This window comes from Chlorocebus sabaeus, chromosome 5 (genome assembly GCF_047675955.1).
Source record: "Chlorocebus sabaeus isolate Y175 chromosome 5, mChlSab1.0.hap1, whole genome shotgun sequence".
Classification (NCBI taxonomy): domain Eukaryota; kingdom Metazoa; phylum Chordata; class Mammalia; order Primates; family Cercopithecidae; genus Chlorocebus; species Chlorocebus sabaeus.
Genome location: NC_132908.1, coordinates 45,071,389 through 45,088,587, shown reverse-complemented (window position 1 = coordinate 45,088,587; position 17,199 = coordinate 45,071,389). Strand labels below are relative to the sequence as shown.

The 17,199-nt window shown below is 36.6% G+C and overlaps 2 protein-coding genes across 4 annotated transcripts in view; one reads left to right on the top strand and one right to left on the bottom strand.

Moving 5' to 3' along the window:
* The window catches only part of LONP2 (lon peptidase 2, peroxisomal), a 117,012-nt gene that overhangs the window by 91,082 nt on the left and 8,731 nt on the right, over positions 1 to 17,199 (bottom strand). For 2 of the 3 annotated variants that reach the window (XM_073015353.1, XM_007992441.3), the window contains exons 2-6: positions 16,484 to 16,718; positions 12,140 to 12,271; positions 10,485 to 10,607; positions 7,647 to 7,810; positions 5,388 to 5,482 (exon numbers count right to left, since the gene is read on the bottom strand). In XM_073015353.1, coding sequence (XP_072871454.1) covers positions 5,388 to 5,482; positions 7,647 to 7,810; positions 10,485 to 10,607; positions 12,140 to 12,271; positions 16,484 to 16,718 — 749 coding nt within the window. The remainder of the gene's footprint in view (positions 1 to 5,387; positions 5,483 to 7,646; positions 7,811 to 10,484; positions 10,608 to 12,139; positions 12,272 to 16,483; positions 16,719 to 17,199) is intronic. The other variant, XM_007992448.3, reaches the window with a different exon arrangement.
* Positions 6,443 to 7,561, top strand: LOC103232421 (mitochondrial import inner membrane translocase subunit Tim17-A). Its single transcript, XM_038008521.2, has one exon. It carries the CDS (start codon positions 6,458 to 6,460, stop codon positions 7,154 to 7,156), a length of 699 nt encoding a protein of 232 aa, XP_037864449.2. The 5' UTR covers positions 6,443 to 6,457; the 3' UTR covers positions 7,157 to 7,561.

Genomic DNA, 17,199 nt, shown 5'->3' with positions numbered 1-17,199 from the left:
TTATCTATATTCATTTAACTACTTCCCTACTGCTGAGCATTCAAGTTGTTTATACATCTTTACATTTATAAAAGATGCTTCAACTGTGCATCACTGTAACTAAATCATCCCATATATCTGCAATGATTTCTTTCAGATTATCTTCTATGAACAGAAGTGCTGGGTCAAAAAAAAAAGAGATGATGTAAAGAATTGCCTAACTGCCACACAGAAAGTTGTATCAAAGTCTCACCAGAAGTGTGTGAGTTAGGCTTTGTTTCTAGAGTCAGGCTTTCAACAGGTTTACTAATATGTTTCAGCACTTAAAATACTCAGATTAAACACCAGGTAACAGAAGCCAAAATAAATTCACTAGATGGGTGGCTGCCAGAGGATAATACACAGCCACATGATCATGCTGGCAGTGAAAGAAGAAGATGGGAGAGAGAAATACACACAAATCTTTTAATTAATTAGTACACACTCTTTTACTTATCTAGAATTTGCTACGGATTTTTCATAAAGGAAAAAAATGGCCTGAGATGGTAATTTGGTTCCCAAGCTAGTTCCCCCAAAAACCTAGCTAAGCAGTAAACTATATAATTTAATTATAGTACTATTGATTTTAGTCAGAGTCCTAGGTGAGTGATGCAAGAGGAGAAAAACTAAAATTTCTTCCCCCTTTCCTGGCGCCAGAACCCAACCAATGAATATATGAAGAAGTGAAAGATAGAAAGTTTCTCAATTGTTTCACAATGCTAGCCCTGACACTAAAACCTACCACAGTAAACATAAAAGAAAACCTCAGACATCCCTTTTTATATAGCTGTAAATATTAAAATGCTAGTAAATCAAATCTATAAAGAATAATCTACTAAATCCCAGTGGGATTTATTTTAGTTATGCAAAGATGGTTCAATGTTAGGTCATCAATATCATCATGTCCAAGAAGAGTAAGTTTCCATCAAAATATCATCTTGTACCTAAAAAGGTACTTGTTATAATGCATTATCCATTCATGATTAACACATTCAGTAAGGTAAGAATAAAAGTCAAGATAATTTAGAAAAGACACAACACTGTGAAGAAATTTCTTCCAAGAAATATGCCAAGTAACCATAATTTTAAAAGTTCTTTCAATCTTTTAAGTAAAGGTGATTTCCATGCTGTATACATTATTTTCTATCTTTTCCATACAGGACATATTTTTCTAGTTATTCTCTTTAACGATTCAGAAAGCAGGCTTCCTGCTTTGAATAACATGTGGTTACATGAAAAAAATTTTCAAATTTCAATATAAATTTCCCTATTTATAATTGGAAGATTGAAGTGGTATCTACTGACTCCATTTCATGGGAAATGGGAAAATCTGCAAAGATATTTCCTACAGCTCTTTCCTCTCTGCTTTCCTTTCTGCTTTCAGTTACTATCTGAAATCTCCACTTGGTAGGTAAACTTCTCTTTCAGAAATTACGAATGGGGGGCTGGGCTTGGTGGCTCACACTTGTAATCCCAGCACTTTGGGAGGCCGAGGTGGGAGGATCACTTGAGGTCAGGAGTTCAAGACCAGCCTGGCCAACGTGGTGAAACCCCATCTCTACTAAAAATACAAAAATTAGCTGGGCATGGTGGCATGCGCCTGTAATCCCTGATATGCAGGAGAATCGCTTGAACCCAGGAAGCAGAGGTTGCAGTGAGCCGAGATCGCACCACTGCATTCCAGCCTGGGTGACAGGGCAAGACACCATCTCAAAAAACAAACAAACAAATGACGATATTTAGGCTGGACACAGTGGCTCAGTGGCTCAGGTCTGTAATCCCAGCACTTTTGGAGGACAAGGCAGGCAGATCACTTGAGGGCAGATCACTTGAGGCCAGGAGTTCTAGACCAGCCTGGCCAACATGGTGAAACCTTGTCTCTACTAAAAATACAAAAATGAGCCGGGTGTGGCTGCAAGCATCTATAATCCCAGCTACTTGGGAGGCTGAGGCAGGAGAATTGCTTGAACCCAGGAGGCGGAGGTTGCAGTGAGTCAAGATCACACCACTGCACTCCAGATTGGGCGACAGAGTGAGACTCCGTCTCAAAAATATATATATGAATGGCATTTTCATGGTTTTATAACCACACTCACAATTATCTAGACATAATCCTATGTAGCAAAGGTTTAGGAGCTTAACATAACTCCTTTTGTACCATAATTTACTCATCTTCAGTTCTTCGTTGAAATGCTAAACAATGGAATTATTTTCATGATGGATACATGGCTGCTATACATCTCTAGTGCTGACACATATGGCATCTCAGAGTACCAAGAAATGTTTCCTTTCAACTAAAAGGCAGTATTTATGCAAACTTTAAATAAATTAAAAAATAAATTTACTACCACAGCTCACCATAGCTTTATTTTTTGATATTTTTATTAAATATTTTTATTTTACTTTTTAAAACAGAGTCAAGGTCTTCCTATGTTACCCATGCTGGTCTCAAACTCCTGGGTTCAAATGATCTGTCCATTTTGGTCTCTCAAAGTGCTAGGATTACAGGTGTGAGTCACTGTGACCAGCCAGCTTTATTTTTAATAGCCAAAAAAACTGAAAACAACCCAAATGTCTATCAACAGATGAAGTGATAAACAAATGATGGTATATCCATACAACAGAATACAACTCCAGCAATAAAAAGAAACAAATTACTGTTATATACAGCAACATGGATGAACCTCAAAATAATCATGCTGAATTGAAGAAGCCAGAAAAAAGGGCTCATACTCTATGATTCCATTTATATGAAATTTTAGAAAATACAGATTAATCTTTAGTGGTTGCTTGGGGATTAGGAGGCAAGGAGGAAAGGGGCAGGGAAGAAGGAAGGGATTATTAAAGAGCATGAAGAAACTTCTGGAGGTGATGGTTGTACTCATTATCTTAATTATGGTGATAACATTACAGATGTATACATAAGTCAAAACTCATCAAAATGTACATATTACATTTGTGAAGTTTACTCTATGTCAATTACACTTCAGTAAAGCTCAAAAAAGAAAAAAAACCTTTCTCTAAAGAGAAATCAAGGGCCAGGCGCAGTGGGTCACATTTGTAATCCCAGCACTTTGGGAGGCCGAGACAGGTGGATCACTTGAGGTCAGGAGTTCAAGACTAGCCTGTCCAAAACGGTGAAACCCCGTCTCTGCTAAAAATACAAAAAATTAGCCAGGTATCAAGGTGGGCACCTATAATTAAGGCTACTTGAGAGGCTGAAGCAGGAGAATCACTTGAACTTGGGAGGCGGAGGTTGCAGTGAGCCAAGATCACGCCACCGCACTCCATCCTGGGCGACAAGAGTGAAACTCCATGTCAAAAAAATTAATAAATAAATAGAAATTAAGGAAACAATCTCATTTACAATAGTTTCAGAAAGAATGAAATACTTAACTACAAACTTAACCAAGGAGGTGAAAGGTCTGTATGCTAAACATCATAAAACACTGATGAAAGAAGTTAGACACAAACAAATGGAAAGATATTACATGTTCACAGACTAGAAAAATGCTGTTAAAATATCTATACCACTCAAAGCAATCTACTAGTTCAATGTAATCCCTATTAAAATTCCAATGACATTTTTCACAAAAATAGATTTTTAAAAATCCTAAAATTAATAAGAAATTACAAAAGACCCTGAATAGCCAAACCAGTCTGGAGGAAGAACAAACGTGGAGACACCAGACTTTCTGACTTCAAATTATATTACGAAGCTACAGTAATCAGAGACCATGATTCTGGCACAAAAACAGACACACGGACCAATGGACTAGAATGGAGAGCCCAGAAATAAACCCTATAAGGTTAGCTAGAAGGTCAACTAATTTTCAACAAGGGCACCAAGAATATACAACAGGGAAAGGCCAGTCTCTTCAAAAAAATGTTGTTGGGAAAACAGATACCCACATGCAGAAGAACGCACTTGAACCCTTATATTACACTGTGTACAAACATTAATTCAAAATGGACTAAAGACTTAAATGTAAGGCCTGAAACTGTAAAAGTCCTAGAAGAAAATATATTTTAAAAGCTCCTTGACATTGGTCTGGGCATGGTATTTTTGATATGACACCAAAGTCAAGTCAACAAAAGCAAAACGAACAAGTGAAATTATATCAAACTAAAAAGCTTCTGTACAGAAAAAAAAGTTCAGCAAAATGAGAAGGCAACCTATGTAACGGGAGAAAATATGTGCAAACCATATATCTGATAAGGGGTTAATATCCAAAATATAAAAAGAACTCATAAAACTTAACACCAAAAAATCAAATAAGTGCTTATCATGACTAATAATCAGGGAAATGCAAATCAAAACCACAATGAGAAAGCACTTTATGCCTGTTAGGATGGCCATTATTAAAAAAAACAAACCAACCATAACCAGTGAAGGTGAGGATATGGAGAAAAGGGCACCATTGTACGCTGTTGTTCGGAATGTAAATTGGTATAGCCATTATGGACACAGTATGGAAGTTACTAAAAAAGTTAATAAAACAACTTCCATATGATCCAGCAATCCCACCTCTGGGTAAATAGCCAAAGGAACTGAAATCAGGATCTCAAGGAGATAGCTGCACTTCCGTATTCACTGCAGTATTACTTACAATAGCCAAGATACGGAAACAACTGAAATGTCTACTGATACATAAGTGAATAAAGAAAATGTGGTATAGACATACAATGGAACATTATGCACCTTAAAACAGAAGGAAATCTTGCCATCTGTGACAACATGGATGGAACTAGAAGGCATCATGCTAAGTGAAATAAGCCAGACACAGAAAGACAAGTACTGTATGATTTCACCTATTTAATGCATGTGGAATCTAAAATAGTCAAACTCATAGAAATGGAGAGTAAACTCGTAGTTGCCAGGGGATGAGAGGAGAAGAAAATGGGAGGTGATGGTTAAAGGGAACAAAGTTTCAGTTATGCAAGATAAATAAGTTCTAGAGATCTACTACAAAGAAAAGTGCCTATCACTAACAATATTGTTAATTTAACATTAGACCTTATGTTCAACGTTCTTACCACCAGCACCAAAACAAAAAAGCCAATAATAATGATGATAATAATAATCACAAAAGACATAGGAGGAAACTTTGGAGGTGATGGATATGTTTATGGCTATAAGGATTGTGATGGTTTCATGGGTGTATACTTATTCCGAAACTCACTGAGATGTATTCACTAAATATATACACCTTTTTGTATGCCAATCACACTTCAATAAAATAGTTTCAAAAAAATTGAAAACAAAAATAACAGTAAGACAATCAGTGGAGTAAATCTGAAATGAAAAACTGCATGAGCTTTCTGAGTGACAATTAGACTGCAAAAAAAGGTGTAATTTTTTGGCTTACCAGTTGTGCTTTTGTTCCAAGGAAGTTCTACCATAAGTTCCAAATAATTCCTAGTCAGAGCATATTCTGGCATTGACTGAGGCATTTTTTTGAGTCTGTGGAGAAAGAATACACAGCAAACTTGTTCAAGAACACAGAAAAATTCTGTAACAGAAAAATCAAACAGCTCTCTTTCTTGGTTAGATATATCATGCATGTTTAGTTAAACAAATCTGAAAAAGTTTGAAAGTATCCAGACAATAAAACGTTTATTTTGTTTTGTAATGTAATGATCACCACTCCTCTCTCTCTCCCCAGCCTACTTTACTGCCCCTTCTGTAGTCCCACCAGGGAGGGGTTCTTCCCTTCTGCTCTGCTTTCTCTACAATGTATTCTCATATTTTCTAAGTACTTAATGTACTTACAAAACAAAATAAGGCAGATACCTGCAAACTGCAGGAGAAAACAGTATATCTAATTTTATCCTGGAAATATGGCCTCACTAGTGTGTGTCCCTTTTAAGCTCACAGGGATAGTCAAGTGATACATATCCATCGGTTTACTTAACACAGTAAGATGTAAGTGCCTAACTATGCGTAATACAATAATTTTATTCTTTTGTATCAGAGATGAGTGAGGTCTGCTCATAAAAGCAAGCTAATATCATATACTTAATAACAAATGCTACTTTCATAATATATGCAGTGCTGAGCAAAGTGTTCTGCACATAATAAATGTTCTATATATATTAACTAATGTCAGAGGCAATATAAAATACCCATCAACTGCAATTACCAATGTTCTTAACTGTGAGCCTCAGCAAGTCAAATATGAAGTCACTAAGCATTCAAGCAGGCTCATTACAATTCACTAATAAAAGAAAATGGAATAAGAGTTATAAAGTTAAAAGTATGTAAAGGAAAAATGGCTTTCAGTTTAACACTGGGGATATCCAGAAAATGTAATCAACCCACATATCCTATTCTGTTATCAAGGTTTCCCTGTACTTTGTCTTGTACGAAGAGAAATGGACAGTCCTTGCCCTTGAGAGTTTATAATCTAGAGAAGAAAAGTCACATGTGAAGAATACGATGCTAACTGAACAAACATTACGTATAAACAAAGAAGCATGGTCTGTTCTTTCAGACAACAAAAAGGCAGCTGCAAGAGTTATAATGCTTGACAGCACACTGCAGGTGGAAGACCTGCACCATGCATCCTCAGTATTTGAGAAAAGAGTAGTGAAAGTGGTGTTAGGCGGCGTTGGAGTCAACATGGAGGAGTACGCGCGAGAGCCTTGCCCATGGCGAATTGTGGATGACTGTGGTGGGGCCTTTACGATGGGTACCATTGGTGGTGGTATCTTTCAAGCAATCAAAGGTTTTCGCAATTCTCCAGTGGGAGTAAACCACAGACTACGAGGGAGTTTGACAGCTATTAAAACCAGGGCTCCACAGTTAGGAGGTAGCTTTGCAGTTTGGGGAGGCCTGTTTTCCATGATTGACTGTAGCATGGTTCAAGTCAGAGGAAAGGAAGATCCCTGGAACTCCATCACAAGTGGTGCCTTAACGGGAGCCATACTGGCAGCAAGAAATGGACCAGTGGCCATGGTTGGGTCAGCTGCAATGGGTGGCATTCTCCTAGCTTTAATTGAAGGAGCTGGTATCTTGTTGACAAGATTTGCCTCTGCACAGTTTCCCAATGGTCCTCAATTTGCAGAAGACCCCTCCCAGTTGTCTTCAACTCAGTTACCTTCCTCACCTTTTGGAGACTATCGACAATATCAGTAGGACTTCTTTCCTAGGATTTCTTTAACAGAACGAGTTGTAGTTCGAGAAGGATTTCAGAAGATCAAGTTGTACCGTCTGTTTTTAAAACCATAGGTGGGACAGCTATGGCCAATAGGCTATAAAGAGACATTTAGCACTTTTTTCTATTTAAAGGAACAAGGGGGGAGGGGTGCTAAAAGATAATACATTTATTTATTCACACTTGAATTACATTTGTGATCAAAATAAATGTTTAAATCGCTAAAGGAAAATACAATAAGTGCTTGAAAGATGAAGGACCAAAGGGCCAAAAAACAGTAAAATATGATCATCATCTCCTTGGGGACTTCTCTGCCTGGTTTTGTGTGTTCTGCTATTCAGACAATAAAAAGCTGGTGGAACTTAAAAAAAAAAAAAAAAAAGAAAGTGGTGTTAATCAGGAGTACTAAGAATGTTAATCAGGAGTACTGAGAATGAAAACAATAATGAACAAATGCCTTTTATAATTTACCTCTTTATCTCTTTGACACAGACTTTATGGGCCTGCTCTGGCATACTAGATGTTTGTATTTTTTTCTCTAGCATGACAATGTCATCATTATCTTCATCTTCATCTTCATCTTCTAAAGTACCTGAGATATGTGTAATTCTCCTAATAGGGCGTATTGCTATAACCTAATGTAGAAAGCAGAAGAGTAAAACCGTATGTCAAAATAAATTGGAAACAGTACCCAGGTACACATAAGATTATGACTGGTGCTGAATAAACATTTTTATGACTATAGTCTATAGCTTTAGGAAGTGAAGCTCAGAATGATAATCTGAACTTCAGGCAGTTGTATACAGAGAGGCAGTAGAATTGCAAAAGCAGACCAGCATAAGGTAGACATGATTCTTTGGTATATGCTTACAATAATACGTGCATGAGAACACAAATTTCAAGGAACTGGATACCAGAAATGATTAAACCATCTAGGAACTATCTTTCTTTCAGCTACTATTGCAGCCACTATTTTCTTGAAATACATTACTTCTTACCATTTGGTGACTGAAAAAAATTCCATTTTATTTCTCACATTACAAAATTTCTTCCTAGCATCTTCAACCTTTCCACCACTGGCTCTATTTTGTCTTCAAAGCTTTCCTGCTTTCAAAATATTTTTTCTTACCTCTAGTTCCTTCTAGTTAACTACCACACTATTTACTTCCCTTCTTGTGAGGTTCTGTGACAAGTGGCTATAACCACCAGATCCCCTACCTCATCAATCACTTCAGTGAGCCTTTGGCATCTGTTCCCATCCTGCCAAAATTGTTCTTTCCAATCTAAAAAACATATTCCGTGCAAAGTCAAATGGCCTTTGTGTTCTCCGCTATGATCTCTCTATCATATGTTAAAACTACCTTATGTGCTCCTTGAAATTCATGAATAAACAACCATTACTGGAGCAAAATGATATACTAGCATTTAATTTAAAAGCCCCCAGAACATTTCATTTTTTGAGACAGGGTTAAGCTTTGTCATCCAGGCTGAAGTGCAATGGCATCAACACTGCTTACTGCAGCCTCAACCTCCCTGGCTCAAGCAATCCTTCCACCTCAGCTTCCTAAGTAGCTGGGACTACAGACACACACCAGCATGTTGGCTAATTTTTAAATTTTTTTTTTTGTAGAGGTCTCACTATGTTGCTCAGCCTGGTCCTGAACTCCTGGCCTCAAGCAATTCTCCTTCCTTAGCCCCCCAAAGTGCTGGGATTACAGGTGTGAGCCACCACATTCAGCCCAGAACTTATTTTTTAACCTGGAAAATTTATCTATTTAATACATTCAAATATAAAAATGTTTAAAATATAAAGCAGTAAATAAAAATTTAATTTTATAAAAACATAAGTACTAAATATACGCTTTTATTCTTATGTCGTCAGCAGATAAAATATTATAAATAAAAAACTGAACATATTATATATATTTTTAAAAGTGAGAGTTCTAAAAGCATATCAGTGATTTCATTGTTAAGACAAAAGCACTTTTTAATGCATTTTTCCTTCCTGACTGCTAAAACAGTGCTTTTCAACTCTTAGGGGAATGAAAAGGACAGAGTTTTAGGCTAACTCCAAATATTATCCTGATTCCTACTTTTTAAATAACTATCTCTTGTTTGATCATTTTCTGGAGCACTTTTGAAAACCTTTCATTTTAAGTGATGGCAACCTTTATTGAGAGTAAGTTGAAGTTTTCTGCAACTCCCAGTGGATTTGTCTTTCTACACAAAATGAGTAATTGAATCCCTAATCTGATCTCAAGCCAGAAATAATCCAGTTTTCTGCATGTTTTAAACAGCATGGTGCTCTGGAGTACTAAACCCCAGCATGATGATCACTGTTCCTCTCTCTCTCCTTGGCCTACTTTACTGCCCCTTCTCTAGTACCACCAGGGAGGAGTTCTTCCCTTCTGCTCTGCTTTCTCTACAATGTATTCTCTTTGATGACAAGACTTCTGTACTGATGAACATCAAATTGCTAACATAATTCTCAACACCTCACTTAAGTCAGAGTTCTGCATCTCCAACAGCCTTCAAAGAACTGCCATTTTCACATCCTGTCCATATCAAATATATTTTCCTAATCTAAACTCTGTCCAGACATAAAAATTGAAAAATCAACAGATCAAGGTAGACTTCAAACAGATCCCATCATACATATAAATGTAATGGATGATAATGGGGATGGGAAGGATTATTTAATTAGTGGTGTTGAGTCAAATAAAAAGCTATTTGAAGGAAAAATACAACTGCTGTCTTCACAATAATATATGGACTAAAGAATTAAATACTTTTAAAAAAATCAACTAAAGTTAAACTGAAAGGAAAGTGAATATTTATCAAGCCACTGGAGGTTAGAGGACTTAAACTCAGAAAACAAAAAAAGATCAAGAGTTTGACTAAATAAAAATGGAAACTCTTGTAAGTTGAAAACAGCCAAATTTCGGACACAACATACAGTCCCTTTAAGAAACAGTTTTGTATTACTTCCTTAATACTACATGCAGTAAAAAAATGTTACACTCAAAGACATCCATCACGATTATTTGTTAGTGTTCACAATATGCAAAACACTGGAAACAAAAGGGGAAATGGCTCAGTAAATTATCCTTTTGGACGATAACCAAAACAAAGTGAGAAAAATGCTTACATGCTTTAAAAAATAAATCCAGGCAAAGACAAGGATGAGAAGGAAACATCTAAATTTTATCAGTAATGCGAGTGGTAGGAGACAATAAACTTTTCTTTTTTGTTCTTCTCTTTATTCTCCTCTTTTTTTCAAATCTTAAATGGATTAAAATAAATATTTACCCTCTTATCATCATCTTGCTTGGGTTTTCTGGTTTTTTGAAGCAATTTTAGGCCTTCAATTTGTCTGACAAGCAGTGGTATAGTCATCTTGAAGCGCTCCTCTAGGCTCACAGCATCTAAAATCTAAGGAAATGCGAGTCAATTAATAGGATCTCTCTCAGAAACACATAATCCAAAAACAGGCAGTCAGAGCCATGGTTTGAATTGCCAAGTTAAAAAAAAAAATTCTTACCAGTATTCACAGCTACACTACGGCTAAGACAACCCAAATGAACTATATTAATCAGCAAGGTTGTTTGAGATGAGTATCAGAATCCTCAAAAAAGAAAGAAAAAACAGAATCTTGATTTTTCACTTTAAAATGAAGCTGTGTGTTTTTAAGATTAAAAAAACCAGATTCACAGTTGACGTCAACTCTTTCTGGGAATTATTCTCTTAAAGCCCAGCATGTGCTTTCATATTAGATCTAAACAAATTATAAGTTCAAAATATTAAATGTTTACATACACAAGACAACAGAAGCACTGAACCAACTCTCACTAGTGATTTGTCGGAGCACGGGCCGCTCTCCGTTCCTGCAGTAAAACACACTGCTGCCGCCCACAGCCAGGGGGCTCTCTGGCAGTCCTGTAACTCTTCTACTCCCACCGGTTTAATTGAATTCCTGCGTATAACCAACCTGTTTGTGTTAGTTGCATTTGCTATTATAACAGTTGGATTTAAGTGTTAAATAAACTGATAACATATGAAAGAGCTGTTTCACTGAAAACAAACAAATGTTCTAGGATGATTCAGTAAAAAAGATTGCTTTAAAAATAAGTGTGCAAGAAAACTTAAAGTATTACAGTTTGGGGATTAAGTCATGTAAATGTAGGATTCTACACTTGGATTACTTTTCAAGTGTCTTTAAAATTCATTTCACTTTAAATAAATATAAATTTAAAATTATAAGTAATGTATCATAGGTGTGATTTATATAAAAAACATCATGAAGATTCTAAGAAAGCAGGTCCACATATAAGGGAAGGGCCATGGCTCCACATTTAAAAATAGTGAATCAAAGAATATCTACATATTTAAGTTAAATTAAATATTCACCCTTTTTTTTTTTTTTTTTTTTTTTGAGACAGAATCTCTGTTGCCCAGCCTGGAGTGCAGTGGCACAATCTTGGCTCACTGCAGCCTCCGCCTCCCAGGTTCAAGCGATTCTCCTGCCTCAGCCTCCCAAGTAGCTAGGATTATAGGCATGCACCACCACGCCCAGCTAATTTTGTATTTTTAGTAGAGATAGGGTTTTGCCATGTTGGCCAGGCTGGTCTTGAACTCCTGATCTCAACTGATCCACCCATCTCAGCCTCCCAAAGTGCTGGGACTACAGGCGTGAGCACGCAGCCAAATACTGACCTTTTAATGATTCTTTGCTTTAACTTTTTCTGTAAATTGACTATTAGTACTGATTATACAAATAAAAGAGATGCTTGTGTAAACAAAAATATAAAACAATCACATTTGAAAGTCAGCTTAAATGTAAAAGCATTTCAACTACTTTGGGTCTCCAATATCTTTTTCTTGAAGGTCAAAACTTAACTACTCACTATCTAGATCTCAATAAAAAGTGACAAAGCAACCTGGCATTCAAGAAGGGAACACTGTACCTGGAGTTTCTCTTTGTTGCTTGTTCGGATAATTGATGTCAAGATGTCTGGTAAAGCTTCCCTTGGAAGACTATCTAAAAGACGTCTCAATTTAGCAACTGCAGGGACAGACATATCCAACATTTCAACCAACTAGAAGGGGGAAAAAAAGTCTTTTAAATGAAATCTGGCATTATTTGTGAATTTTTAAAAATCAGATTTCCATCTAGGTTTAATGTTTGGGCCTCAGTCTTTGTTTTTGAAAGATCACTGATTAATATAGTCCACGTATTTTACAGGCCTCAGAGGAAAAGAAAAGTACTTTCAAAACGTCAGTCAGAATGAAAAGCAATAATGGCTCAAAAGTAGTTAATACTAATGTTTACAAAGGCTTTGTAAACTTGTGCCATGATTATTTTTAACTTTCTATTGAAAAAAATTCAAACGTATAAAAAAGTTGCAAGAATCATACAGTAACTCCTGTATATCCTTATTCCAGATTCACGAATTGAATTCACCAACTGAAAAGTGGCATTTTGCCACGTTTGCTTTCTCTCTCTCCATACTCACACATAATTAATAAACATTTGAGGATAAGCTGCAGAATCGAAATCCTTATTCTTTAAATCTCTAATCCTGTGACAGATTAAGGACCCTTGTTCTTAAGAACAAGAATATTCTCTTACATAATCACAATATAACCCCTATTAGATGCATATTATTAGAAATATGTGTATTATTAGAAATTTAGCATAGTTGATGATATTATCACGGCCAATCAGAAGCTGAAATATTAATATTTAGTATAACATGTATGTATTAGTCTGTTCTCACACTGCTAATAAAGACATACCAGAGACTGGGTAATTTATAAAAGACAGAGGTTTAATGGACTTACAGTTCCACTGGCTGAGGAGGCCTCACAATCATGGAGGAAGGCAAAGGAAAAGCAAAGGCCAGTCTTACATGGCGGCAGGCAAGACAGCATGTGCAAGGGAGCTATCATTTATATAACCATCAGATCTTGTGAGACTTATTCACTACCAAGAGAACAGTAAGGGGGAAACCGCCCCCATAATTCAATTATCTACACCTGGCACTGCCCCTGACACATGGGAATTATTACAACTCAAAGTGAGATTTGGGTGGGGACACAGCCAAACCATATCAATTTGGACTAACTAGAATCTGAGCACTGACTGTGAATGATTTTTAGAAAAACAACTGTCAGGGTGTATCTGGGAGTTAAGACAGATTATGCCCAAGACACACTTTCAGTAACTGTGATAGTCATTAGGGCTACTGACAAACTCCCCTTTTCTTCCGTGCACTGCTCTTTCTAACTTCCTTCAAATATATTAATAGGTGTGTCTAAGAGTTTTAAATTGACCCATGAAACATAGTAGAAGTGACAGTTCCTTCCGGGCAGAAGCATTACAAGCCAATGAGAGATACGTCCCATTTCCTTTTCCTGCCTCAGAGATAAGGGAAGCATGTCTTGAGATGAATCTCCAATCCACCTGGGTCCAAGTGACTCTAATAGGCAGACACAACCCCCACTAGTCTCAGGCATGAAGCATGAGCCAGAAAGACATTCATGTCATGTGACTGAGATTTCAGAGAAGTTAACACAGCAAAACTTAGTTCACACTAATTCATAAATGATGTACCAAATCCTCATTTAGTCAATTCGAATAAGATTTCATGTGCTAATAATAATCAAACCCCTCCAACAACATTGTAATTTTGGAACCTATCCATTACCTGCCTAGAATGAAGGGAATTAAAGTATAATTACGATGCTGTTCAGGTGGAAGAAGTAGATAATAAAATTTGAATACCCTTACTACTAGGAATTCACCCTATGAAAATAAATAAAACAGTTAAAACTCATTTTCCAAACATTTACTGAGTACAAACTATCTGCCAGACCCAATACACTGCTCAGTACAGGATGGCTAAAGGAGAAAAACGAATTCAAATTTGGTAGAGAAAAAATACCTATAAGATACATTTCAATACAATGTGATAAGCATTATGTTAAATTACATGTATGACAGACTGTGAAGGCACAGAGAGAGGAGTGGTAACAGCCTAGAGCCGTTGGAAAAGCATAGATTCAATTTTAAAATTCAGAGATGGAGGCCAGGCGTGGTGGTGGTTGGATCATGAAGTCAGGAGTTCGAGACCAGCCTGGCCAACATGGGTAAACCTTGTCTCTATTAAAGATACAAAAAATTAGCCGGGCATGGTAGCATGTTCCTGTAATACCAGCTACTCAGGAGGCTGACGCAGGAAAATCACTTGAACCCGGAAGGCGGAGGCTGCAGCGAGCCGAAATTGCACCACTGCACTCCAGCCTGGGCGACAGGGCGAGACACCGTTTCAAAAAAAAAAAAAAAAAAAAAATCAGAGATGGAAGAGCACTCCCAGCAGAGAACCAAAGGCAGAATCATAGAGACATGAAATAACTCAATGTGAAGCTGTTTTACATTCAGTAGAGCTAGAACTAGGGTGTCAATGAGGTGATAACTAGAGTTGAGGCAAGACAGGCCCAAGACAAGTTGCAAACGGTCTTAATGTTATACTAAGAAATTTCGTGTTCATCCTATAGCCATTAAAGTCTTTTATTCAAGGGAAAGGGATGCCCCAAACTTCTTTTAGAAAGGCTCAGTGAAGAGAAAAGGTTTAAGACGAAGAACTAGGAGACAAGAGGCTATTGGAGAAGTCCATTGAAGAGGGCTGTAGAAGTAGATGCAGAAGGTGATGAAAGAGAATAATTAATTGGAAATAAACTTAATGTCTAAAAAGGGAAATTACAAAATTAGTATACATTAACTCAATGAAATTAATAAAAGTACTTAATATGAACCTTAGACATGGATAAAAAAACAAAACATATAATTGAATATGAAATTTAACAAAAATTAAATTTGATGCATGATGATAGTAAGATGTGTGGTGATCTATTTATCTCTAAAAATTCCTTTAATGTCACTGTAAAATCTTTAAAAGTTTAAAAGGTTTTTCTACATTCAAAGTGCAAAGAAGTAAAGGCAATGCGAAAGAGGCTATGTCTAACAGAAGCACAAAGACCCAGCGAACATCACTGCCGAAAAGAAAAAGAAATTCTATTTCTCTCAATCTCCTTTATTCCGAAGCAGTATATTCACTATTCCAGCTTTCAAACTGAAGTTTCTTTCCTCAAAGTCCTTTTTTTCAGCTCTCATAGAAATTACAGATTCAAATTTTCAATTTTTCTTTTTTTTTTTTTTTGAGTCAGGGTCTCACTCTGTTGCCCAGGCTGGAGTGCAGTGATGCAATCTTGGCTCACTGCAACCTCCACCTCCTAGGTTCAAGTAATTCTCCCACCTCAGCCTCCCCAGTAGCTGGGACTACAGGCACGCACCATCACACCCGGCTAATTTTTGTACATTTTGTAGAGACGGGATCTCACCATGCTGCCCAAGCTGATCTCAAACTCCCGGGCTCTAGCAATCCGCCTACTTCAGCCTCGCAAAGTGCTGGGATGACAGGCGTGTACCACTGCAGCCGGCCCTCAAATTTTCTATTTTTCTATTATTGTTCATTACACTATAAGTAAGGCTCTTCAAATGCCATATCAGATACAAGTACCACAGGCTATGAACACTTGCCCTACACATATTTCAATGATCAGTAGTATTTATAATTGAAACTTTTAAACATCTGATCCTCATAGATCTAGTTATAGTCACTGGATTATATTAATAGAAAAGTAGACTATATAATTTTATATGTTTCATTAAGGTTTGAAACAAAATGGGGTGGGAAGAGGAGCTTTCTGTTCTATCTAGAGTTAACCAAAAAAACTAGAATTAAGGAGTCAAATATTTAATGCATATCTAAAATGTGCTTCCCTCCCAGCATTCTAGTTAATGAAGGTTTAACCATACTTGAAACCAGCCTACCACAGGCTTGATCTGCCATAGTTACTGCTAGACAATGTGATCCTGACTTCTGAAGTAATATAACTTATATAAATGGTGCCTAGATATTTTAGTGACAAATAGCTTCTGTGCAGTATTTTATTTTTTAGCTTTAAATATTTAGGTTTAATAATTATCTAGTTTAGAGACAGTAGAAGTTAGAAGGAAAACTGTAGAAATAACATTTGGAAAAACTTTAGAAAGGGTAGGCCAATATGTCCTGGAATGATTTAGGCAGAACCCCAGACAAGAGTAAATCAGAATTAATATATTATGTTACTAAGTCATTTAAATGTATACTGTCCTAAAACTTCACCATCCAACAGATTCGTCGTATCTTAGGAAAGCAAAGGAACCAAAAACAAATGGGTTTTAAGAAAAACCAAAAGCAACTTACTTGTACTGCATATTTGTAAAACTGCTCCGATAGTTCTCCTAGCTCCTCCCTCATTTTACAGGTGCTGGGAAACTCCTCAAGTCGGTCCAATTGCTCTACTTCAGCAATGGGATATGGCTTCTCTTTTAAGACCTGTACAATCTGGAAACGGCACAGGCCTGTAATCAACAGAGTATAGTGGGGCTTGGGCCAGTTACTGCCCACAACCTGAACGGCCAATGCAGCTGTGCCAATCCTGAAAAACACACAAAACAGTGGTATTACAAACATTCAACATGGTAGAACAGAAACTCACTTCCGAAAGTGTTGGCTTTTCTAATAAATTCATTAAGCAAAAAAAAAAAACTGAAGTGTAAATAAATTATTTCTCTATTTAACCTAGCATCTAGCATGTGGCCTCTTCCGCCACTACCCTCAGCTATACGGCAAAGCGGGCCATCTCACTATAATCCGCACCTCTTTTAAAAAATTAGGTAGGAATTTGTAAACACCTGGATTATCAGGCATAAAAATGTAAGAGGAAAGTAGTTCAGAATTACATATCTTAAATTAACGTTGCCAACTAAGAATAAGGCAATCTTATACCAGGATAAATATCAATTTAAATACATTTAAATATAAATAGCATTAACCAATCTAAGAAATCTCTGTTCCAACACCAGTTGTTCTACTAACATCGAGTCAGTTTTCTTACATAATCTATGAAACTTCCATAT

Coding starts and splice junctions, on each gene's coding strand:
- LOC103232421 (XM_038008521.2), top strand. CDS start 6,458: ATGCTAACTGAACAAACATTACGTATAAACAAAGAAGCATGGTCTGTT.